General features: G+C 43.5%; 1 protein-coding gene across 1 annotated transcript in view; it reads right to left on the bottom strand.

The window, feature by feature from the left end:
* The window catches only part of maml3 (mastermind-like transcriptional coactivator 3), a 132,216-nt gene extending 109,400 nt beyond the window's left edge, over positions 1 to 22,816 (bottom strand). Inside the window, exon 1 of the mRNA XM_080444274.1 lies at positions 21,559 to 22,816. Coding sequence (XP_080300400.1) covers positions 21,559 to 21,978 — 420 coding nt within the window. The 5' untranslated portion in view covers positions 21,979 to 22,816. The remainder of the gene's footprint in view (positions 1 to 21,558) is intronic.
* Positions 22,817 to 25,954: the final 3,138 nt, after the last annotated feature.

Below are 25,954 nucleotides of genomic sequence, written 5' to 3'. Positions count from 1 at the left end.
GTGTGTGTGTGTGTGTGTGTGTGTGTGTGTGTGTGTGTGTGTGTGTGTGTGTGTGTGTGTGTGTGTGTGTGTGTGTGTGTGTGTGTGTGTGTGTGTGTGTGAAAATGATGAGTCACTCTCTCTCTTTCTGTAACTCAGACGCGCCGCTTCAAATATAGACTCTCATTACACACTCCCAAATTCACAGTGGGACAGCACTGAACACCCCCCTCCCCCCCCCCCCACTCCCCACATACATACACACACACACACACACACACACACACACACACACACACACACACACACACACACACACACACACACACACACACACACACACACACACACACACACACACACACACACACACACACACACACACACACACACACACACACACACACACACATCTCCACTGTAGGTAACCAACAACCACAGTAAAACTGTGAAAAACTAAGCATACAGGCCTAAAAACATGGGAGGAAACATTAATTTGCAAACCAAATTGAAATGCCCATGTCTTCTTTTCATTTTCACAATGACATAATTTGTATTACGTTTTTTCAACGACAATTGGTACTACTGCTCTCATTACCCTCTTGTTGCTCCTGGCCTGCGCATACTTACACTGGGATGGTGTTTTGCCTATTTTCTCAGAATTTTTGTCATCTTAAAGCACTAATTACAGGCTTAAACATGTGGCCAATTGTAAAATATGCGCATATGCATGCACGCACACACACACACACACACACCCTCCAACTCAGAGGAACTGAACATAATTAGAGACTTGGGAAAGCCATGAATGAGCGGAGAACACGTGGAGGGAGTTGGGTGGAGGGTGGAGATAAAGGAACGTGAAAAAGAAGTTCATCTCAAGAGTTGTGGAAGGGCAACGGGAACCCTAAAGTTCCTGCACTTTTTACATTTTCAGGCCTCAACTGAGCTTGGGCGAGTGTGAACAATGTTCAAAAGCACGTTGTTTCAGACGGTGGTTAGACATACAAAGACTTAAAGGGGAAATCCACCCATTTTCAATATTTAACTATGTCATTAATATAGCATAAAGGAGTTGTGTGGAAATAAGAAAAAATTAAAAAAAAAATTAACATTGCAAAAAAATGTAACATTGCAAAAAAATTAACATTGCAAATTACACCATGATGAGTCATCACAGTGTAATTTGCAATGTTAATTTTTTTGCAATGTTACATTTTTTTGCAATGTTATTTTTTTTATTTAATTTTTTCTTATTTCCACACAACTCCTTTATGCTATATTAATGACATAGTTAAATATTGAAAATGGGTGGATTTCCCCTTTAAGTGTTATTATTTCTAATGATTCAAAAGAGCAGAATGTGAGAGTCGGTCGACAACTACCCTGTACTTAGAAAGTGTAGTAATTTGCGTATCGACAGTGTCAGCTATGATTTTTTTCCTCCCATAATGTTCTCTTAATGCAACTCCTATTTTAAGACCAAGAAGCGATACGTCTGTTTTCTAGACATTTCAATTCCACGTAGGAGCCCTGTTCAAACTCCTCTCACGCCATTTCTAACTCTTACACCAATATGTTTATAATATCACCCTCTTTACCAACAAACTGCTAATCTCCAACAGCACCCCCCCCCCCCCTCAGACACACACTATTTTTAGCGCTCTCTTTTGCAGATCAGGGGGTCTATTTTTGGACCTTCAGTGTCGTCCAATGGCTGGTCCACTGTAGGAGAGCTTCAGCAGCGTCACAGGGTTCCACATGCCTCCCACTTGGCACCGAGCCCATTCCATGTACTTCCTCCCTCCCTGCCTCCTGTCCCACCCACTGTTTTATCACTCCCATCCATGCCCCGCCCCCTTTCCTGAACATTGTCAACTCCCACATTCTAAAATATTTGTTTTAGTAAAAATGTGTATTTAAAAAAAAAATTGCAATTCAAGGTGCAGTATATTCTTTTGACACATTTGTGTTTCAGGGTTTTTCGGACAACGCAAATTCCGTGTGACTGCGGTCCAACACAACAACACATGCTAGTGACACAGCGTGTGTTGTTGTTGCATTGCAAAGGAGCACAGGTGCGCGCTGCCGGCTCAAACCACATGTGTTGAAAACAACACATATTTTGGTATTATTATTTAGCAGGCTACTAGGGAGGAACAGGCTACACACCGTGTTGCATTTGACACCGTGATGTGATGTGCCGGCGGTTTTACCGTGAGGGGCCCACCGCCCCCCCCCAAAAAAAAAAAAAAAAAAAGGAACTTTAAATCCCCTTTTTCAAAAGAGTGCACGGTTTTTACCGCTTGCTGCCTCGGGCACATCTCGTCCCCTGCTCTTCAGCAGCATTCTTAACTCAATCTGCCCCACCCCCCCACCCCCACCCCTCTCTCTCTCTCCCTCCCTCCTCCCATTGGCCCTCCCTCTCTCTGACTCCTCCATTGCTCCTCCCTACATAATATTTAGTTTACGGGGCTTCGGGCTTTATCCTCCCTCCTCTCTCTTGCTCTCTCCTCCCCCACCCTTCCTCTCTGCTCCCCTTCTCGCCCTCCTCCCTGCTGTTTCTCTCTCTCTTTATCTACCCCCCCCCCCACCTCCTCTCTCATCTGTACAGGGAGGCTCCTGGCACAAGGCCCAAAGCTCCAGTGGAAACTTTACACACAGGAAAGAACCTCTGAAACCCAGTTCCCCCCGCCTCTGCATGTGTGTGTGTGTGTGTGTGTGTGTGTGTGTGTGTGTGTGTGTGTGTGTGTGTGTGTGTGTGTGTGTGTGTGTGTGTGTGTGTGTCTCTCTTCAGAGGGAATCATCCACACTGTTACCGCAACATATCCCTACAGTACATTACTACTACCTCTGCATTAGAATCTTAGAACAAGCTGTGACGTGAAATCAAATAACAATGGACAATTTGCGTAGCATGAATTCATTCCGTTACAAACCAACATAAACACTTGTGCACCGTTGTAGGGGTTGGTAAACGGCTATCTACAAGTGGGAAGGCATGGTAAACACTCTGCTTGTTTAACCACTTAAATCCTATATACTTTGTTTACCGGAGTTCCCCAGGGGTCTAGGTTAGGACCCCTTATTTTTTACAAGCTCACAACACGTCGCAACGTCGCGCATTCTGAGGCGAAAGTTCGCCCCCAGAATAGGGACACTGGGTTTCATGTGGTTAAGCTCTTAACGGCTTCAGTTCATGGGCAGGCGGGCAGGCAGGCAAACAGGCAGACAGACAGGGAGAGGGAGAGAGGGGGAGACATAGAGACTGCAAGAGAGAGAGAGACTCACATTTCTGTCATTGTCTTTTTTCCTTTTAAAAAGAGGACATTACATAATTCTCCAAACACTTCCTCCCTTAGCCGAGAGCAGCCTGTACCGTTTTATCTGTTTCTCCCTCTGCCTGGCTCTCTCTCTCTCTGACACACACACACACACACACTTGACATATCCAAGCAGACAGGCAGCCTGTTCAGGCTGTCTGCATCACAGTCGCTATGACAACGCAGGGAGAACAATCCGCAAAAACAGCCACCAGGGAACAGAGAGAGGGAGGGCGAGAGAGAAAGAGAGAGACAGAGAGAAAGAGAGAGGGGGGGGGCTAATACAGAGCTCATGTGTACGTGCATCTGTACCAAGCCCTCAGTATCCGCATGGGCCCAGTACCCTTTCTATGCAGGCTTCCTAAACCTGCTGCCTTCACCTGCACCTCTTCAGTTTCATTCAGCATTCCTATACAATACAATTATATGGATTCAATTCTAGGAAAATGCCATTTGCATTTCCATTCTTAAATAAAGTCACAAATATATATATGATCAAATAAAATGAAAACATCAACAGCATAGGAATAAATGAAAAACAAAGAATATATATCAAAATGCAGCTAACTCGCCTAGGGTGATTTCTCCCACACTGGCCCTATACAGTTAGTACTACTCTCGTCTCCGACCAGGGGTGGAGCTAGACTCTCACCTCAGAGGAGGCGGAGCACTCTTGAGTGTCCGTTCTGATGAAAATAATTGTAAACAAATTCTACACAACTAGCTGATATGCTATCATGAACACAGATTTTCACTTCACTGAGACAAGCTTGTTCTGAAGGACACTAAAAAGAAAACATGCAGTGGACAAACCAAGGACGTAGAGCGACGTGTGTCAATCGATGCCTGTAGAGTCTACAGGCATCGATTGGCAAATGGTTCAGCACCACAGCCGATGGACAGCGACAGGCCGCGCGCGCTGTGACCCGGCACCATGCCTTTTTTACACGGGGATAAAATACCCAAGAGAGCAAAGCAGCATACAGAGCCGCCGCCTGACTGTCTCAGTCTCCACAGAGGTAATATGTAGTTGTTATTAAGCCATTACCAACACTATAGTAGAGATTCAGCGATAGATGTGAAGCGATATACATAGATAGAAGATACATAGAATGTAACGATGGAATGACAAGCTACATTGACAAATGAGTTGTGACTTTGTCGAAAACCCTGTCTTGTTATGCAGGTGCAATCGAACACATTTCTCACTAGGAGAAAGATAACTTTGGAAAGTTCTCTTGAAACTCTAAACATTAAAAGACCAAGTCTATACGGAGGTCTACACAATTATTCTAAGATGAAGTAGATACGGGGGTACTGGGTACAGCAAGCGGATAGCAACAGATGCAGCTGTGAGTAACTAAAAAGTAACACAACACAAGCTCAGTTCGATTCCAGGGTAAAGTTTTATCAAATTATACATCCATTTTGCCATGTTTTATAGTGTTCCAATTGTTTTCCTAAGTCAGAACATCATTATCGAAAAAGTATATATAATAATGAGAAATTAACAAACCAAAACAGTTGTGAGACTTGGGGCCTGGGGCACTCGCGCCCTTTGCCCCCACGGTAGCTCTGCTACTGCCTTCAACTCATCACATTGACCCCCAATAAGGCAGCAGCACCAGCTAGGACAAAACTAAAGAGACTCGTCTCTCTGCCTAGGACTGTGTTCAAATTAGAACGTCTTGCATTTTTCCCATGTTTTCATTGTAAACAGGCTACCAAACAGGTACGATCCAACAATATTTAACCTACAGTAAGTGCATTACAAAGATCAGGTTTCTTCGGGAGTCTCAGGTAACAGGTTCCAACCAGTTCGTATCCCTGTGAGCTGTTGCTTTGTGAGATTCTGAGCAGGCTTCGCCTACGTATCCATTAAAATCTCAATAGCTCCTAAACTGTCAACAAACCAATATAAAAAGAAGAACGATTTGCCATTCACAAAGAAAACAATAAAACAAAAGAAAATTGCAATAAAACTACCGTGCCTTTTTATAGACAAAAAACTATACTCTTTGGGCGTTATAAGAAAATCATCAGATGAATTTCGGCAAGACACCCAAGACGTTAACAAAATCAAGTTTGAACAAAATCTTGAGGGAAATGTGCTTATTTTTGACAACGTTTGATACTGTGTGTTTTCATCTTGTGACTTCCCATGCATTGAGTGTGTGACAGAAACCAACAGGTTAAACATCTGCTGATGTTGTCATAAGCACTCCTCAGTGAGAGCTCTCCCTGTCTGGTAGAAAAGATGAAAGAACTAGAAAAGTGTGCTCTTCGGAGCACAGGTTTCCGCCAGGGCCCGCAGACTTTAGTCATAGCCACTTGGAATGGGATCAGAAATCAAAGACACGGTTCAAGAGTTATTGGCCAAAACGTGAATCGGCCTGTTATAGCGGCACCTGTCATGAGGCCGATTTGAAAAATGTATGGTGGCATTTCTTGCTTGGCCTAGTGGGAATGCGTGAAAAGTTTCACAGCAATCGGACGCTGCGTTCATGATTTGAGGCCTTTTGTTCACAACGGGACACTATTCGTCAATCAGGGATGAAAAATCGGACAAATTCATTTTGAGCACAAGTAAAAAAGAGATAATTCGTACCGATTTCCGTGATGTTTGGACAAAGTATGTAGGACTAATATTAAAAAAAAAGTTTTGCAAAGATCGGCCTCCTGGTGGCGCTATAACAGGCAAGTGAAATATTTGAGGCAGAGGATGTGAAATATTGGGCAGAGGTTTTTACTTGGCCTCCAGGGAGTGTGCATGCAAAGTTTCACGCCGAGCGGTCCAACGGTACCGGAGATTAGCTGCTCATAGAAAGACGGACACATGGACACACACACACACACACAGGGGCGAAAACATAGTCTCGGCCACGCCTTAGGCCTGGCGGAGACAAAAAAAATTAAGAGGGAGACTGAAAGGCAGAATGAGGAGAGGAGATACTAAAGGGTAAGAAGCTACAAGAGAGAACCATACATACTGTACAGTATAGTATATGTATGTAAATAAATAAACGGGAGACTTAAAGGCAGAATGAGGAGATACTAAAGGGCAAGTAGCTACAAGAGAGAACCATACTATTATACTCTACAGTATATAGTATATGTATGTAAATAAATAAACACACACACACACAGATGGGGGGTATATTCAGGTCAGCAAGTGAGTGTGCTTTTTGGAAGTGGCAGCTGGTGTGTTTCCTTGTTTGCGATTGCTATCAGCTCTATTTTGGGAGCCAACCAGGAAGTCATATATTGACAGGTGACTGGCTGAGTTTCAAATCCAGCCCATTGTAATCTCCACTCAACATGAACCCCACCGCACCACAAATTAATGCAACTCAAGAGAGTCGCCGTAGAAAAGGGGAGAGAGTGAAACAAATGGGCTAAAGAGTCTGAGTGGTGGTTATTCATGTCAGTTGTACCAACTTTCAAACGTCTAGAGCCGCTGCCAGACCTTCACAAACTAGGGCCCAGGGGGCAAATGTGGCCCTATGAGGCATTACAGAGGACCAAAGTGTTTCTTTTGCCTCAGTTTATTCAGTGATCCCCCACCCCCCAAACAACGCACCCTAGAAAAAACATAATATCCATACACACCAATATCCACCATAGATATCATATCTGAATGTTCAGGTTTCATTTCAGCCCTTGGCAATGCGTTCCTTCATTTGTACATTAAATGGTCTAGACCAGGGGTTCTCAAACCTTTTTATACCACAACCCCATATTATGAGGGAATGTTTTTAGCGTCATCACAATAATTTTAACCATTTACATGTTGGCTATTCAGAAATAGCAGATCTACAAGCTCACAGCGCGTCATTTCACTTCTTTAAAGTGTTTGAATTTATTGATTTTTTTTAACATAAGTCTTGTCTGGGGCCCTGGCACAAAACCTATTCAGATGGGGCTACGCGGCCAAATATATATTAATTTGGGGGTCCTTGACTTGAAAACCTTTGAGAACCACTGCACTACAGCAAGCGACCGGTTAGTTCAGTGCTGTCGCTGGGGGTCCGAACACAGAAGAATGGCTTCCTCCTTCCTAACGTGGCTCCTCTCTGCTCCATGCTGCCCTTCCTCCATGTTGGCCTCTGCAGCATTATCAGATAATGTGCTTTTTCTGCACTGCAGCCACTGAGTCACAATTACCTTGCCTGCTGCACTAATGGCTATTGATGCAGCTGAAAGGCGTGCACATCCACACGCACCCCAATATAGACAGACGCACGCACACACAAACATTCATAAAAAATTCATGGTACTGGCTCAATAGGAAGGTGTGGGGGGGGGGGGGGGGGGGTCAGCCCTCAAAAGAACAACAAATGTCATCTAACAAAGAGGGAAAGAGACAGACGATACAGGCCCAGCACAAACACACACACACAAAACACACACTGTGTGTACGTACATTACACAATCAGAAACACTTTCGTCTCACACACACACACAGGTGTGGACAGATATGGGACAGTGCAAGTGACAGAGATCTGTAAACTGACACAGGACGCATGGCCACCATACGTTTGTTTGTACCTGTGTGTGTGTGTGTGTGTGTGTGTGTGTGTGTGTGTGTCTCTCTCTCTCTCTCTCTCTCTCTCTCTCTCTCCGCGTACATGTGTATGTTTGCAGTGGGTAATTCCCTCTTAGTGAGGGATTTCTCCCTGCCGGCGACCTGCTCTGAGAGAGCTTTAGAACGCTAAGCCTGCTGGATGAGACTTACTGAACCAGAGATCACCTGGGACATAGAGCAAGGGATGAATAGAGAGAGAGACAGATATAGGGAGGGAGAGAGAGACAGACAGACAGACAGAGGGGGAGACAGACAGAGAGAGGGAGAGAGGGACTGAGAGACAGACAGAGAGAGGAGACAGAGAGAGACATACTGAGACAGAGAGATGGTCGAGAAGGGTTGAGTTGATGAAGAGGAGAGCAAGGAGATCGGTTGGCAGCAGTTAAAATGTTGCTGCAAAACAAAAGAAGGAAAGGATAGGAAGGAGAGAACGGAGGAAGTTTATGGGGAGGCTAGCTACGGACACCGAGAGTAAGAGCCTAACTCTCAGGTAAACGAGGGAGGGGGAACAATTGAAAGACAGAAGAGGCCGAGTGGGTTCAGTACAGTGTTGCAGTACAGGCCTCACCCAGATGAGCTCTGGTGTTATGTCACATGAGTTGAACTGAGTCTACCTGTCACATTGCGCAACGAGACTGCCACCTACGTCAGGTGACGTATGCCAGGGAAAGGTTTTACCGCAAGATACCAAAGAAACAAAAGGGGGAAGTTTTAGACAAGGCCTTGACTTGGCAGACGAGGACAACATGGGGGTTAAGTCACATGAGTTGAATTGAGTCTAGCTGTCACATTGGGCAACGAGACTACGACCTACGTCAGGTGACATGCCAAGGAAATGTTTTACCTCGAGAAAACAAAACAAAAGCGAAAAAATCAAACGGGGAAGATGTAGACAAGACCTTGACTTGGCAGAAGAGGACAACATGTCTTGGCAATTCTTCAAAGGAAGCTGATATCTACATGGCATTTTTCATGAAACAATTTGCACGACTAGCAGACAGAGATTGACATCCTGTGAAATAGGCTAACACATCAAACATGTAAAATAGGACCATGTTTTTTGACACGATGTGTCAAAAAACTTTTTAAAATGTTTTTTATTGGTGCATTTGGATAAAACATTGGTGGCTATAGCCACCGAAGCTCCCGCCTAACTGCACACCCACATCTGGAACACCACTTCCATGGTGATAATTTAGGCTCACAATACTTGAGAATCTCAGCACTGACTGATGGTATTTAGTTAGTGCTTGTTTACAGCCCCCATAACTAGAGGCCATACGTAGTCTTGTTTCTTGAACAATACAATCTGCGCTGCCTAAGAGCACCACATGTGACATCAGAGTCAGACCACATCAGAGAAAAACTAAAAAGAAATACCAGTTTCTATCTATTCTCCAGCTTTGCAACCATCATTATCAATTATCAAGTATCAATACAAAATGAAATAAATTCTATTAGACAGCTACTCTTGACTAATGATAGGGGCATTATCTAGAGAAAGGACCACATGGTATGAAACTAAAGGGAGTGACAAATGTATAGAGGCAAGGCTTAAGAGGATGAAAGGGATGCCTGAGGATGAGGATGATGGGGAACATGGGTATGAAGGCACGCAAGTAGAAACAAACAGTGAGAGGAAATGGTAGCTGAATGTATAATGGACCCAACAGTTGCTCTGCTGGAGAGTTGCACTTTGTAGCTTTGTTCACAAAACCAAAACATAGAATTGTGTTCTCCAAGCTATTGGCAGTGTGGACCCACCTCCCCAGGGGAGCAGTCGCCCGATCCAAATAGTTCCATTTTGTACTGTTTTCAGTTTTGGGATCATGCAATCTTAGAAGCAGTTCCACTGTAAAAACTGGTAGATAAAATACTGGCAGGACACAAAACGTTTTGAGTCCACTGCTGTGATATTTTACCTCTAAAACTGCCTGTTTGGTTGGAATAAATGAACCTTCAAATGATGCCTGGTTATATGCCAAAGGCTGGCAGGTATGTTTATGAGCCATAATTAACTAATAATTGACTGGTTACTAAGGTTAATGTCTCATCCTAAATACAGGAGTAAGAATACATTCAGTAAGAATACATTCACCCTAATGTATCTCACTGTGAGTGACCCATTACAACTCAACTGCAAACACACAATCCACAAATAAACTGGGTTTCACAAGGGATTAAAATCAAGAGGAAGATAACACACCTGCATGCATATACACACATATGTGCACACTGCACTCATGCGTGAGTGCACTCTCTCTCACACACTCGCAGTGGTGGAGGAGCCCATTGCAGCTAGGTGGCTCTGATAACAACTTCATCCATATTTAAGTGTGTGTGTGTGTGTGTGTGTGTGTGTGTGTGTGTGTGTGTGTGTGTGTGTGTGAATATGGCCTCTACTCATTGAGAGGGGCAAGAGCATCGTCAGTTTCCCACCGGTCCAGCATCAATAATGTAGAAGGAAAACTGCCATTCAGATGCTTCGCTAGTAGGGAATAGGGATGCAATGGTTCAGTTAGCCCACGGTTCATTTCATACCTCGTAGACACATCAAAGCAAACAAGTGGGGTATTTACTAACATATTGTATGACAAATAGAACAAAACCTAAAAACCCATTAAACCCGTGTGAGCCACAGATCTTATTTCAGGTATTTAACCAAAAATGCATTCATAAAACCCTTAAGAGACTTTGAGAGAGAACTAGGAAGTGCAAAATGCTAATTCATTTTGGGTTTTGGGACTCCAAACTTTGCCATTCTATATAATTATAATACATACGGGGGAATAACTACCTAGTAAGAGCAACCAGCGGGCACAGAAGAGGGGCAGGACCAGGCGGGACTTGACAATGGGTGAAGTCGGCAGGTAGAAATGCATGTCAAGTAGTAATGCAAAATGTAATCGTGAAACCGAAAATGACAAATTCACCACAAGTGTGTATTGAATCGCAGATGGTAGCGTTCGTTTCAATATTATACACAAAGAGAACCATTGCAACACAATTCGCTAGCATCATGCTACTGGGTATCAACCTTTAAAATGACATCACGCTCAATCCAAATGTAGCCTAAACAAAAAGCAAAATGCAGCCAACGCACGACAAAGTCCAAACATGATGCTGAAGGCTGTCAGTGTGGATCAGCTGAGCAAGCACAACATAAAGTAAAATAAGAGATAGCACACAAATCTCATCCTTAAGATTGGAGGGCTAGAGAGACAGGCTTGTAGACAGAAGGTCACTGGTTTGAATTACTGGGCTGGAAGATCTGAGGAGGGAAAGTGAAAGAGCATTGACTTGAAGTGCCCTTGAACAAGGCACTTAACCCCCGCCCAGGGTAGAGGAAGTTCACAGGTGACATTATGTGTACATGTACGTTAAACAGAGCAGTACTGATAAGAGCTTGTGTACGCATTGAAAATTCATATAATAATTGCTAAATAAAATGTAACATAATCCTGTAATAATGGATATACTGTAGATAGGCCTGCTTATAAGAAAATCTGTTTTAGGGCTGGGCAATTAACTGAAAATATATCTAAACCGATATTTCGAACCAATAACCGACTTAATCTTGCTCATGTAGGTTAATCATTAAACACATTTAAAAAAAATCTAATATCTTTTTTGTAATTGGCTAAATTGATTAGTTTGATTAACCATTTAACCCTGTATTATACTTGGTTAAGTGGTGTACGCCACAATGGTGGCGTACAAAAATCTACAAGCGTTGTGAGCTTGTAGATTGGCTATTTTCACAATATGTATATTTTAAATACTCACTAATTCATAATAATCGAGGCAAAAGTTAAAAACATACTTATATTAAGATTGATTTGAAGTCAAATCGCCCAGCCCTAGTGAGCCGTGTCTTATACATGCAAGCAGGGGGGCGCGCGGCCGCGCGCGCACACACACGCACACGCAGCCCAAAAAGACAAGAGGGATTGCATCATGTATACACACACAAAGTAAACAATACTTTGTGTTAATTTATTCATTTGTTACTCAAATTTGTACACTCTGGACACGGATTTTACTGTGCACAAACACACACTCAAGAAAAGTGTCTTATGATTGGTAAGCAGCATGACATGCACTCATGACAGGGTGTTCATACCAGCTACAGCCCGCCCACACACTCCCAACAAAAGTCAACAAACTCACTGCCCAAACGCTTTACCTTCCGCAGCTACACAATCCTTTTAAAAACCCTTCTCCTCTTTATTTAACAGAGCCCATAAAGTGATCCTGTGGGCTACAGATAAGGTCGCCTCTAGAGTGTTCACTAACAGAGGTCTCCCCGCCTGTCCAGCTCTTTAGTAACCAGAAAATGCATTTTCAGGTAGGGATACTAATTTCATCCAATCAGGAGACAGACATAACTCATACAGGGTACAGGATTAACGAGTGAAAATGGAAGTGATGACACCAAGAAATGAGCAGACAAAATTGCAACTGGAGCACTGTAAATGTTAAGCTGATAAATGAGTATTCTCTCATGATTGGCTGAAATTATTTCTTATTAAAGAGATATAGAGACTGGGAGACCTCTGTTACTGAACAAACACTCTATAGAAATGATTACCATCAGAATATAGAGCTTTAGTTATTAATACCTTACCTTTATAATACCTCTATAATACTAAGGTAATGAGAAATTATATTATCTCCAGAGCAAACAGAGAGAAAATTTGCCCTGTTTTAGGCTGTTTCTATACAATGGATGGTGCTTTAACTAAAGTAATTGAAAGGCTTGGGATGAACAGGAAAGCCAGTCACTTTTCACAACAGTCTATTCAATTAACTTCAATTTATGAACCCACTTCTCAAGAAAATACCTAGTTTTGAGTCTTAATATCGCCTGTCTGTCAAAAAATAAAAAACATGTGCACAAAACAAGTGCTACATAAATGACAAATATCATTAGTGTTATTTGCCATGTACAATGGTGCTACTATTTCTTACTGTTTGTGTCGCAGACAAAGAATTTGGCGAAAACATCGGAGTCATACTCAATGCTCTTAACGCATTTTTAATTGCGAAGACTGTTTATGGAAAAGCAATGACTGGGTACAAAACATATCTTTCCCTATTCAAAAGAACTGTGCTGAGAGTATGCGTGTTCCTGTAGAACATATGAACAAACGTGGGTGGAAGGGAATGTGGTCACAGCCCCAATAAAAAAACATCCAGCCTGAGTGCATTTGACAGAGGAATGAAGGTACAGACAACAGCAGAGAACGAGAGAGAGAGCGAGATCAGTGTGTAATGAGTCAAACTCAGCATGCCTGTGTGATATCATGGCTCTAGTCTACGTCAGAGTGTGTGTGTGTGTGTGTGTGTGTGTGTGTGTGTGTGTGTGTGTGTGTGTGTGTGTGTGTGTGTGTGTGTGTGTGTGTGTGTGTGTGTGTGTGTGTGTGTGTGTGTGTGTGTGTGTGTGTGTGTGTGTGTGTGTGTGTGTGTGTGTGTGTGTGTGTGTGTGTGTGTGAGAGCTCAATGCCAACTCACTGGTTTAAATATAGTGATTGGGCAGCAGTCCCAGACATTAACAATGCCATAGCCACCAGCAGCATCAGTACATTAGCACTGTACTGAAGCTGAAACCAGAGAAGAGACGGACAGAGGGAGGGGAAAAGAGGGAGGAAAGGAGGAGAGGAAGGGAGGGAGGAGGATTCATGAAAATTCTGCCGCCCACACTTTGGCCCCTACTGCCAAGAGCTGAGAAGGACAAGTGTGTATGTGCGTGCACAGTCTGCACACGCTCTGTGTGTGTGTGTGTGTGTGTGTGTGTGTGTGTGTGTGTGTGTGTGTGTGTGTGTGTGTGTGTGTGTGTGTGTGTGTGTGTGTGTGTGTGTGAGAGAGCAAGAGAGAGACATTCCTTGGTGAGGGCCAAGGAAAGAGAAGAGCCAAGGACAGACTGTGTCCTGAGCTACTGTGTTCTAATGGAGCCAACAAGCACCTCATTGAATACTTGATCCTTCTAACTGCAAACTTGTTGCCTATGAGGTAATCAGATCAGACTTGAAGTTGTAATATTAGTGGATGTAGCATACAAGCATATAATGACATACGGTGAATATTACAGTGGTGCCATAAATACACTAGACTAGTATCAAGATATCAGATGTTCTTAGTTTGGTCTGTTTACCTCTCTATTGATCAACTATAGCATCAGGCCCAAAAGTCACATATTAAGCTTTATCACCACTCAGTGGAAAGAGACGTCGATCAGGATTTAATTAATTTGGAGTGATGACATGTCACATGACATGACCATTATTTGCTACATTTGCATGGACAGTGCAGCTGGGAAGACAGTCTTAGAAATTAGGCCTATTCATCAATTTTGTCCAAGGTACCAGGGGCAGAAAATAAATATGCAACACATAAATGAAATAAGGTTAATGGGTTAAGTGACTGTGAATTTGCTGTTGATGAAGCATGATGAAGCATGATGAAGCATGCTTGCATGCGCGCACACACACACACACACACACACACACACACACACACACACAGTTAGTGCTTGGGAATGCTTGATGGCAAATGTGTGGCTGTAATGGGAGCGTAGATTTAAGAAACCCTCACAGGTTCAATCCCAGCGAGTGTGTCATGTGTCCTTCCCGGACAAGGCGTTTGTCTCACAAAACATACAAGGGTACCCAAACTTTTCAGCTCAAGGACCAAAAGACAAATCTGATGTCTCCCCGGAACCCAAACTAGTGAAAATAGAAGATCTACAAGCTCACAACACGTTGCATCTTCATGGAATTTCTTTGATTGATTTTTGTAAGTGCAAGAAGTTATTTAGATTTTTATTTTTATTTTTATTGATTGACATTTTTTAATGATTGAAAATAAATTGCAGTCGAAGAAAAGAAAGGGATATTTACTCACAGCTAGAGCTGTTCCGATATATCGGAAAAGCTGCCAATATTGCCTATAATGCTGGTATCGATGATTATGCCGGTCTATGCCATTCCTATACCACATAATTGATCACATGATGATATCATGTAATTTACAGTAATCAATTATTTTGTATTTTTATATATATATTTTAAACCTTTTAATTTCAAGGACCCCCATAACTCTGAGAGTGTACAAGTGGAACCAAATGGACCCGTAGAGTCCATTTGTACACTCTCAGAGTTACAGGCCTGTACAGGTCCATTTGGAACCCCTTCAAGGAACCCTGAGAGTCCCTGGACTCCACTTTGAGAACCACTGTCCTAGAAAATGTTTTTGTATCACACACCGTAATCGGATCGGTACTCGGTAGCGACCGATACACACCGGAATCGGTTTGGAAAGAATCGGTACATCTCTAATCGCAGCCCATACAACTGTGTCCGCCACCCAGAAATGGGTGCCGACCCAGTGTTTGGGAAACACTACAGTAGTGTTTGCCAGATGTAAGACTGATGCCAGATGTTTGGGTCTGATGCCGATACCGATTTGGGAGAGTCCTGGCCCACCAATTACCAATGTTTTGAATTTTGTGTAAAAATGCAAAATCAATTCTAATTGAAAATGTTCACTTTTCACAAGTTTCATTTTTTTTCATATTTAAATCACACCCAGTTTATTATTATCTTGTTATATTGCATTGTTGTGTTAGCACAGTCTTAGGGGAACATATCCGACCAATAATTCGCTGCTTGCACCAAATTTAAAGGCAGAAGAAGAGAAGAAAAACATGTATTTGTTTATTCGTGTTAAAAGACATGGCCAAAATAGGGATGCCAGGCTGAAATTGGTTAAAGATTGGGCCAGACCGACATATTGGTCGTGCCGTGGCATCAGTTTGACGGTCCATTGTTCCAAAGTACCACTGGTTCGATGGCACGCGTTATAACCCTAACCTCATAAAAAATATTCCTAACCTCACAAAAACTATACCTAAACCTAACCTCCACTAAGCTGATTTGTTGCACTATTGAGGTGTCGGAGGCAGCCCCCATATCGGTCTGGCTCTATAATTAAGGGAATAACAGCTAGAATTTAGCAGGTATTGAACACCAACTCCTCTTTCCTATATATTCAGTTAGCTCATGGCAAAACAACAGCTAGCTAATTTCTACACTGAGAACTGTGATACTACTCATAAAGCTGAGTCTTGACAGAAATTGTGGGAAAAACAGTATGGGATGGGATCCCGATGTTGCCCTCGACTCTCTCACAAACAGTCAACCTACAAACACACACACACTTTCCATAATTACAGGGTTACCCCTGCCTCGACAGGGGTGTGTCTGAGAACCATTCGGCCAGTGCATGGGGAACTGGGATGTGTTTGGCTAAATTAAATGCTAAAGAATGTGTGTCAGAGAGCAATTGTGAGATCCAAGCACAGTCCAACAGTAGATCCTGACTGAGAATGAAAAATGTTTGCTGCACTAATTAGTAATAGGTATGGAATAATGGATCATTTTCTATCTGAAATATTTTGTGACGCAAATAGTCCCAATATTAACAAACTGTAACTGCATGGACTGGTTAACTACAATCTGACATGATTTCCTACAAGTAGAATGGCCAAATTCCAGACACGGTCTAGCTCATATATTTAATCTTCTTATAAAGGTTGGTGAAAAATAAACCAATATTCATATTTTTATTTATGAAAATGTTTGCCTTTCAAATGATTAGCAAACACTCCTATCCATAACATCTTTCAATGACACAGTGGAGCAACTGGTCAAAATTCATAATCCCCCCCCTGCTGTTATTTCACCGTTCAACACCCAGACATCATTGCTCGCCCCCCTGTTTATTATGTACATAAGCATGCAGACATGCATGAAGATGGACAATAGCTAGTCTGGCTGTCAATGGCAAAGCCACTCTCAGAGTTAAATTATCACTCAGGATTTTATTGTGTCTGGGATGGGGATGAGATGATGACGCTTATGCTGCCCATGATATTGGACTATGCTGCTGATGATTATGTTTCTGCTGATGCTGTGAATGTGATGTCCTGTTAACTATTTTTAACAGGTTTTGTGTCCTGTCATGCATATTTGTTGCACAGCCTGATTTTGAACCACATCAAATTTCCTTAAGATGGATAATTAAAACAAAGGCAATATCAAGGAGTGCAACAGTCAATGGCACAGTGCTCTTGATATATAAAATGTAATGTCATCTTTCTTAACCATCCTTCACAACAATATCACAGTTAAACATTTAATGTGGAACATAATCAGTGCACCTTTTCAATCTAGCTACTGAAAAAACATCCGTTCAGCAAATGCATTCTCTAAGAACGCTTTGTAATATTACCCTTACTGAACGAGACCCTCGGGTCTTTGCGTATGTGTATGCACATCAACATTGAAGGCGCTTTCCTAGAATGCCTGCTTTTGCAGCGACTACATACAGCCATCTAGCTGCAGCTGGGTTCTTGTGAGGAGAGAAAGAGAGAGTGAGAGAGAAGAGGGGGGAGAGAGAGAGGCAGAGACATAGACAGAGACTCATCACTCGAATGTCATTCTTTGGTCCCATATGTAGCACAACATTTGCATGTAGATGGTTGACAGGAAGGATGCTGTGTTTGCATATGAAGCACCAGCAATGATGGTGAGCTAAGGGGGCCAGAAAGGCGTCACTGTATCTTTAAGCAGCAGTGTTGCCATGTCGGCTTATTACAAGCGACTTTGGGCTTGTTTTTCTGGTAAGTTGCTTGTAAATATCAGTAGTTGCGGGTTGCAGGTTTTTTTGGTCTCGATTCTAAAGTGTAGCTGCTTATTTGGGCTTGTTTCCTAATGTTGTTTAAACCAGTGGCTCTCAAACATTTTCAAGTCAAGGACCCTCAAATTAATATGTATTTGTCTGCGGACCCCCATCTGAAAACATTTCATGCCCCAGGGAGGGACCCCCATAAAAGATTTGTGTTAAAATGTTTCAAAAATATTTATTTCGTTTTTTTGTTTCTTCCACGATTTTTTGGGAAAAGCGATACAACACGTATGCTTGTAGATCGGCTATTTTCAAATAACCAATGTTTAAAGGGGCGCCAGTGGGTAGAGCGGCTGCTTGGGAACCGTTCCCAGTTCGATCCCAGGCTCCCCTAGAGTTAGTGTAGAAATGTCCTTGAGCAAGACACTGAACCCCTACTTGCTCACAATGAGCAGGTTGGTGCCTTGCATGGTTTCCTCCGCCGTCGGTGTATGAATGTGTGTGTGATAGAGATGGGTCGTCGTCGATTTGTTCAAAAGAACTAGTTCATTGCCATGAACGAGCTCGTTCACTTCCTGAAACTGTTACGTTCACGTTATCGTTCATGCCCCCCATCCAAGCCCCCAGAACCCAGTGGTTGCATTGAAGCGCATTGGACATGCTGGCCATTCGTAGGTACTGCAGCTTAAACGGACGGGGCCACTGCACAATGTACGAGCGAAAACGTTTTCGACCAATGGGCTCGACTCACGAGCTTGCGCACGGGGCCGCGCACCTCTGTGACGTAAAACGCGTCACTTCTGTGACGCAGAACGTATCACAGTGGCCCCAAATAGGCTACGCCCATCAACTTTCCAACCCGGAAGAAGGGGTGAATTCGCTTCATGCGCTGGGTGAGCAACTCAATGCAAGTGGATGGGAGGGGATTTCGGGTGCCCTCTCTATTATTTTTAACTCTATGCCCCCATCCCCTCCCCCCGTACACAGGACGGGAGGGCGGGCTCACCGGGCTGTATGCGCGACGTAATAATATTGCACTTTTACCTTAGCGCTAGGTATACTCTTGGTTGCTTGTTTTTGCAGGAAATGCACTTAAGACTTCTGGTGATTAGTAGTTTCGTTCCCTACCTATGTTGAATGCACTTATTGTAAGTCGCTTTGGATAAAAGCGTCTGCTAAATGACTGTAATGTAATGTAATGTAATGTAATGTAATAATAACACTACCGCGATAGTGTTTTTCACTAGAAAATAGCGCTACTGAACGAGAACGTGAACGAATCATTTGAATTAATCATTGCCGTGAACGAAATCGCTCGTTCACTGAAATGAACGTTTTTGAATGGGTGAATATACTGTACAATCATTGTAAAGCGCCTTGGATAAAGGCATTTACCATTTATTTAAAGGGCGAAGCGCTCGCTTATTTTGGGCTTGTTTTCATAGACCCGGTTGCTTGTTTCTCTCTCAAAACCTGGCAACACTGGTCACTGTGTCTTTAAGCAGTAATACCACCATTCTGCTGTTGACCATCTAATGGGCGGTTTGGTTTGAAGGTCCAGTGAAATTACATTTTTTTTCTTTTTTTCATTTCACCAGACCTTTAATGTCCACAAGGACCGCTGGGAGGGAGGTCCTCTCCTCCACCAGAACAATCAGCAGCGCTCTGTCTCAAGCTGTGGCAGCCAGTCGCCCTGATCGGCAAACTAACGACCGACTGGGCTAGTGGGCTTGTTGCTTCACAAATTGAAGAGCGCTAAAAAAGACCTTGTTGTTTAGCATTCCAAACGGGGGGGGGGGGGTTTGCCTAATCACTGCAACAAAAGAGGACAACGGTGTCGACATTCCCGGCATGTCGTAGGAAACCGAGGCTTGTCCATAAGGACGAGGTGTGAGCCGTGGCTCCTCAATACACACACAGTCTGTCACGTAGCCTAAAACCACTCACATAGCAGAGAGCAGCGGTTTCTAAAGAACACACAACAGACAACCAGTGTTGCCATGTCGGCTTATTATATGCGACTTTTGGCTTCTTTTTCTGTGAAGTGGCTTGTAAATATTGGTAGTTTCGTTATGCATTTTTTTGGGCTTGTTTCTAAAAATGTATAATTGCTTATTTAGGCTTGCTTCCTCCAAAAAAATATTCTTTATTAAAATATTTCCATGAAAATGTTTTGTGCCCAGGGAGCATTTGTGTTGTTCGAATGTTCAAACATTCCACATTTTATTGCAAGAGTTTTGTGAAAAAAGCAGATCTACAAGCTCACAACGTGACGCGTTGTGAGCTTGTAGAATGTAGAGCGTCAATTTTCAAATAGCCGATGCATATTTTTCTCAGAAAATCTGGCAACACTGATCGACTTGTTTAGATAGATGACAAGTGACCGAGGGAACGGACAGACACAGCCAGAAGAATTCACAGACCTCCCCAATTTCCAACTCTCAACATTTCCTACCAGCAGGCAGAATGTACGCCCCCAAAGTTCCTGATCAAGTCCTGCTTCATGTGTTTTAAATTGTAAAGTTTTACACTCTTTATTTTGGAGTGATGGTGTTGGACACATTGTAGCAGATGCAATGCAACGTGAAGGCGCGTGGCTGTTGGGTTTGTTTTCCAGTGTTATAAAAGGAGTGAGGAAACAATGTTGCAATGATTGTCACCAGCAGAACAACTTACGGCCAAAGAGCCGAAGAGTCGATGTTGTTTGCGTACATTCACATAATCTGCTAATGAATCTCAACTGACAATCGGCAGGGAGAACAACAAACAAATCAAAGATCAATGATCAACTTTCGGGCTGATTGCCACTTCCGAAAAAAACTAGCGCTTCCAAGCTGTGTAGCTAGAACAGTGGTTTTCAACCCTTTTCATACCGAGGTCCATTATTTATTCGGCATTTGAGCCCACGGACCACCATTAGATGAGATTTAGACTCTCAGACCCAAGACTTAGAACATCACAATTCCATGCAGGAACCATAGGAGAGAAAACAGGCAAACGTCGATCAAAATAACAATCCTTCTACATTCTCTAATTGTGTAGACTTATTGTAAATTAAGTAATGCAGATGTTTAACAATAATTTAAAGATCTATAAGAGTCCATTTGGTTACCAACTCTCCATTTAGCTGGGGACCACCTCGAACACCCTCAAGGACCACTGGTGGTCCCCGGACCACTAGTTGAGAACCACTGTAGCTAGAAGATCAAGGGGGAAGTTTGTTTCTCTGTATAAACACACGCGCTGGCTGGCTGGCACCATGTGTCCAAAAAGAAGAGAAAAAAAAGCCAAACAACTGAAGTGCGTTTCCAAAAGCAGTTGCCACCAATCAGTGCTCAGTGGAAATCTTTCCAACAACTTTTCACTGCGGAGAACGAGTTGCTAATTTGCAGTTAGTTCGAGCTCAGAGAGACAGAAAGCCTGACTTTAACATCCAGTGTTTAACTGAAAGTGCGAAAATTGACCATTTGGGTCCATTTCCACTCGCTCAGACTTAAACACTGATGACATGACTTGTGTGCGGTTTAGCAGTGATTCTCAACCTGTGGGTCGAGTCCCCACATATTTCTTTTTTTTGGGGGGGGGGGGGGGGGTCCAGATGACAGTGAAGAGACAGTTTAAGGACTTTTAAGATCTTTTTTAATACCGGTAGGCCTACCTAAAAAAAAGGGAACTGGTCAAACATTGGCCAAAATTGTCAAATAATATAAGAGAGTCAAAAAAGTGTGAAAATAGCCGATCTACAAGCTCACAGTTGAGGCGTTGTGAACTTGTAGATCTGCAATTTTTGCAATATTTATCTGTGGGAACCGAGTCAAACTAACTGTCATGCCTCAACTCTTACAATTCCAAGTGCTGGGCAGGGTCTCCAGTTCAAAAATTATCATTTTGGGGGGTCACGGCCTGAAAAAGGTTGAGAACCACTGCATTATAGTGGCAGTGAGTTTGTGAGAGAGGGATCAGAGGATTTGCCCCTTTACTTACCGCTATGAGAGTGTTATTCCTCTGCTCGGCACTGGAGGCTGAGTCGGGGTCCTGCTGCTTGTTGTGCTGCTTGCTGCTGTTGGCGGACTTCTTGGCCCTCTGCTCCAGGCTCCGCTGGTACAGGCTGACCGTCTCCCTGCGCTCGATCTCCAGCTGCTCGGCCTGCGCCTGCTGGTACCGGCTCTCGCAGTTGACGTGGTGCCGCCGGCAGCCCTCGATCCGCTGCCGGAGCCGCTCCACCACGGTGCTGTGCTTGGGCATGGCGGGTATGGGGACGTTGTTGCCAACGCCGCCGCCGCCGGGGACCACCACCACGGAGTGCCCGCCGGGTCCCCCCGGGTTCATGTTCATCATACCGCCGTTGTTCATGCAGATACTGCCGGTGGGTCCGGCAGCGGGGGAGGCGAAGTCCCCCATCATTGAGCCGAGTGGCTGGTATTTTGGAAGAACTTTTTTTCCTCCTCTCCTGCCCCCTCTCTCCCTCCACTCGGGGTCTCCCTTTCAAAGTGCTTCAATAGACGGGCAATGGAAGAAGAGAGCTAAGATGAACTAAAGAAAAGAGGAACACTCAGGAGGGGTTAGTTAGTTGTAGACAACAGCCATGAGATCGTAGTAGTAGTGGCCGCTTTTTCTCCTCCTTTCCTCCTCCGTCCAGATGGAGTACAGACAGAGGCTCAACCATTCAAGAATGTTTCCAAACACATCGCTCCTGATAACACAATACACCCAACAACGTTGAGTGCAGCAGCTGCAAGAGCCGATCCGAGCGTGGTTATAATAGCCAGCTACTGTGTTCAACAATAAACCCGCTGCCAGACTATCAACAACTCCACGCAAAACACCCCGGTGTTTGTTGGGTCTAAACGTTAGCGGATCATCGGTCACATACACGCGCACACGCTCGAACGGCAGCAGGTCGATCGCCGTTTTATTGTGTTGTCCTTTGAGGAAAAAAAGTTTTGCTGCCTGAACCGAACGGACTCTGGAGTCTCTCCGTGAACTTGCATCTCATTGGTTTTTGGCTTGGAAGAAATCCCGGTGAAGATGCTGTTGCGCTGAGAGTTGTTGTCCGGTAGACGGTTTGCAGGCAGGAGCCTATTAGGAAGGCGTGAAAGACGTCTCCGTGATCTGTGGGCTCGTCGCTAGTCACTGGCTGCCTCCTGCCACCATCACAATAATCAAGCCCGCTCCTCCACCATGCCAGCGGAGTGATATCAGGACAAGAGTTGAGTAAAAACCAACGAGAGGCTGTGAGTAGCCCGATGAAGGCGCCCGGGAAAACCCGGAGTGGAGCAGGACGGCCAGACCAGGGCCTGTCTCTCTGCGACGTGGATCAGGAGCGGCCAAGCAGAGCCGTCAGGAGAGTTGTCTGTATGAAGCGAGTTTGAGTGGGCGAGTGGGTGGGTAAAGTAATTATGACCATCTGATGTCAGTAATAGACCCGTCTCCAACCTACAGGGCCAAACAATTGTGTTTTACATGAACTTATATCATATTATTTTCTCTAAATAAAACTCCATGTCATTATTTTCAAATCTCTTTGTTAACTCGTAACTACAATTTGGATTTGTCATAGATTTAAACCAACAAATGGCCTAATTCTCCCAGTGTTTTGAATTTTCTCAACAACTTCCAGTGTTGGGAGAGAGTAGCCTATGGCTATTAGGACAGAAATGCAATGATAGTCCAATCACACCACTGAGTCCAAAAGTTGTTTTGCAAATGTGAAGAAAACATGTTCCTTGTATTCAATGTGCTTTCTCTCTCTCTCTCTCTCTCTCTCTCTCTGTGTGTGTGTGTGTGTGTGTGTGTGTGTGTGTGTGTGTGTGTGTGTGTGTGTGTGTGTGTGTGTGTGTGTGTGTGTGCGTGCGTGCGTGCGTGCGTGCGTGCGTGCGTGCGTGCGTGTGTGTGTGCGTGTGCGTGTGTGTACACGGCCACACGCACGGCCACACATACATGCTCTGGTGCTGCCCAGTCCAGCCGGCTTAGTGCCTAGGAATGAATGGTATGTTGATTTACATGCGCGCACACACACACACACACACACACACACACACACACACACACACACACACACACACACACACACACACACACACACACACACACACACACACACACACACACACACACAGTAAGAGAGAGGCTTTGCAGGAGAGAAAAAAATGAATACTCTACTCTTGTTTGCACCACTTATTCCTCAGCCCACTGCTTTCTCAATTCCCATTGTTTTTCTAGTTATTTCTCTCTCTATCTCCATCTCTGTCTTTCTGTTATAAGCTGGCTTCCTGTGGTGGCTGGTTGATGGGGTTGTACTATGTGTGTGAGTGGGTGGTGGTAGTTGGGATGTGTGCAGCTGTGTTTGGAGGGTTTTGGCTGACTGTGAATCAGACACTTTAGGTCATGCTTAGAGCCAGACGGATCGTCGGTTTGACAAATATATTGACAATTATTTAGCCAATGTAATGTGTCCACATTTTTAACCACTTTCAACCTTATTTTACACAAACTTGTGTGTTTTCTTCTTCTTGTGAAGCCTATCTTCCAGGAGGTCTCCACAAATGAGTCCTCTTGTCATGTTTTATTGTCCCCTCCTACATGGCTTTGTGAATTAGATTATGATCCAGATTGGTGTTCAGCTTTGAGACGTTTTTTATCTCACAAATGTGTATTGTTGTATATTGTACTTGAATATCATGAACCTTTTGTACAACATATTTTATATACTTAAATATGTCTTATATATTTCTATGGTTACTTGTCAATCATGGGTAACTAACTACTCACCCCTCCTACTGTGGGGGTTTGATGGAGGACTCTCCTCTTGGAGACTAGCTCACCTCTGACCCATTCCCTATGACAGTTTTGTCAAGGAAAGGAAGACTATCCTGTTTTATACGTTGGTTCCTGTATTTTAATAAATCAGTATTGCATCGTGGCTACAAGATGCGCAGCCTCCTCCTTTTTATCAGTTGTACAACCTCTTCCAACCTGCCGTCCCGATTTTGGGCTGGTCATTATAGGTGAATAGGTGAATATAGGTGATTTTCAAAAGTTTAAAACAAATGGCAGATCACAGAGGTTGTGGGTTCGAATCCACCGGGGAGGGTGATATTGGTCCTTGCACGTACTCCTACGGGCTGTCAGCAGAGCATGTTGGGCGGGAGGGGTGGGACCAAGGCCCTACGTCGTCCCCGGTGGGGGCTCCTCACTGGCAGGTGAGTCAGTAGGATACAACAGCAGTGACAACACAGGAATGTGTGGGGAGGACTTAATTGGCATAATGACTAAAGTTGAGGAGAAAAAAGGGGGTGAAAAATAATTGGCTACTCTTTTTTTTTTAAAGAAATACAATGCATTAAATAAAATAAAGTTCACTTTATTTGTAATTTACTAGAGGTGCGGGTCGCTGCGCGGCCCTTCCGTCTAGCCGCTGGCGCAGAGCTCTCGTCTAGTAGGCTGTAGACGTTCATTGCAACAGCGGTGCGTGGAGGCGAAAACGAATTCGAAACGTAACGTTGTCTTGACGGGGATGAGCATCAGTTTGTATTGAGAAAGAGAACGGAGAGAGCATGGGCAAGTGACCATCAGTTTGTATTGAGAGAGAGAGCATGAGGACCCGTATGAACCACGCAGACCCACAAACACACACACGCATGCACGCCACTCTCTATTGTATATTAGGATAAGTACTTGTTTGCTTTTAAGTTAAATCTACTAGAAATAGAAACTTTAATCAAATCAAAGTTTTTCCAATTGGATGAGAACATTTTGCACTTTTGGACAAAATATCGGTCAAAAATCTGTATTAATCGGTGGTCTATAGCAGTGGTTCCCAAACTTTTGAGCTCAAGACCAAAAAGAGAAATTAGAAGTTTTCGCCGCTTTGTGAGCTTGTAGATCTTTTTTTAATTTTGTTTAATGGAAATTATTAAATGTTTTCATTTTATTTATGAAATACTTTTGAATTGTTTTAAATTGATGAAAAGTTGTGATTTGTTTAGTTTAAACTCTTCTCAAATCTTTTGAAATAATATATATATATATATTGTTTCAATGTAGGAAACGGGAAAAAGGAGATATTTACCCATAAAATTGTGCCGCGACCCAAAGATGGGTCCCGACCCACTGTTTGGGAAACAGTGGTCTATAGGACTCTCCAAAATCAGAATCAGACACAGAAATCTGCCTTCTGTCGGGCTCTAGGCATGGTGGAGGTTTGCCATTATCAAGGTTACAGGCTGACCTCTCTGTGATGCAATAATCTGGTACGAGCCCATTATTGTTTTCTTTCTTTCAGTTTGTATGTCACAATGGCTAAGTAGGCAAAAGACTTGTACCACCTAAATTGTAATTGCTGTTATTAGATGCATGTACATTCTGCATTGTTACATCA

The sequence above is a fragment of the Gymnoscopelus braueri genome, assembly GCF_963280865.1.
Source record: "Gymnoscopelus braueri genome assembly, chromosome: 2".
NCBI lineage: Eukaryota > Metazoa > Chordata > Actinopteri > Myctophiformes > Myctophidae > Gymnoscopelus > Gymnoscopelus braueri.
Note: the sequence above shows the minus strand (reverse complement) of the source record. Positions and strands in the feature narration are given on the sequence as shown.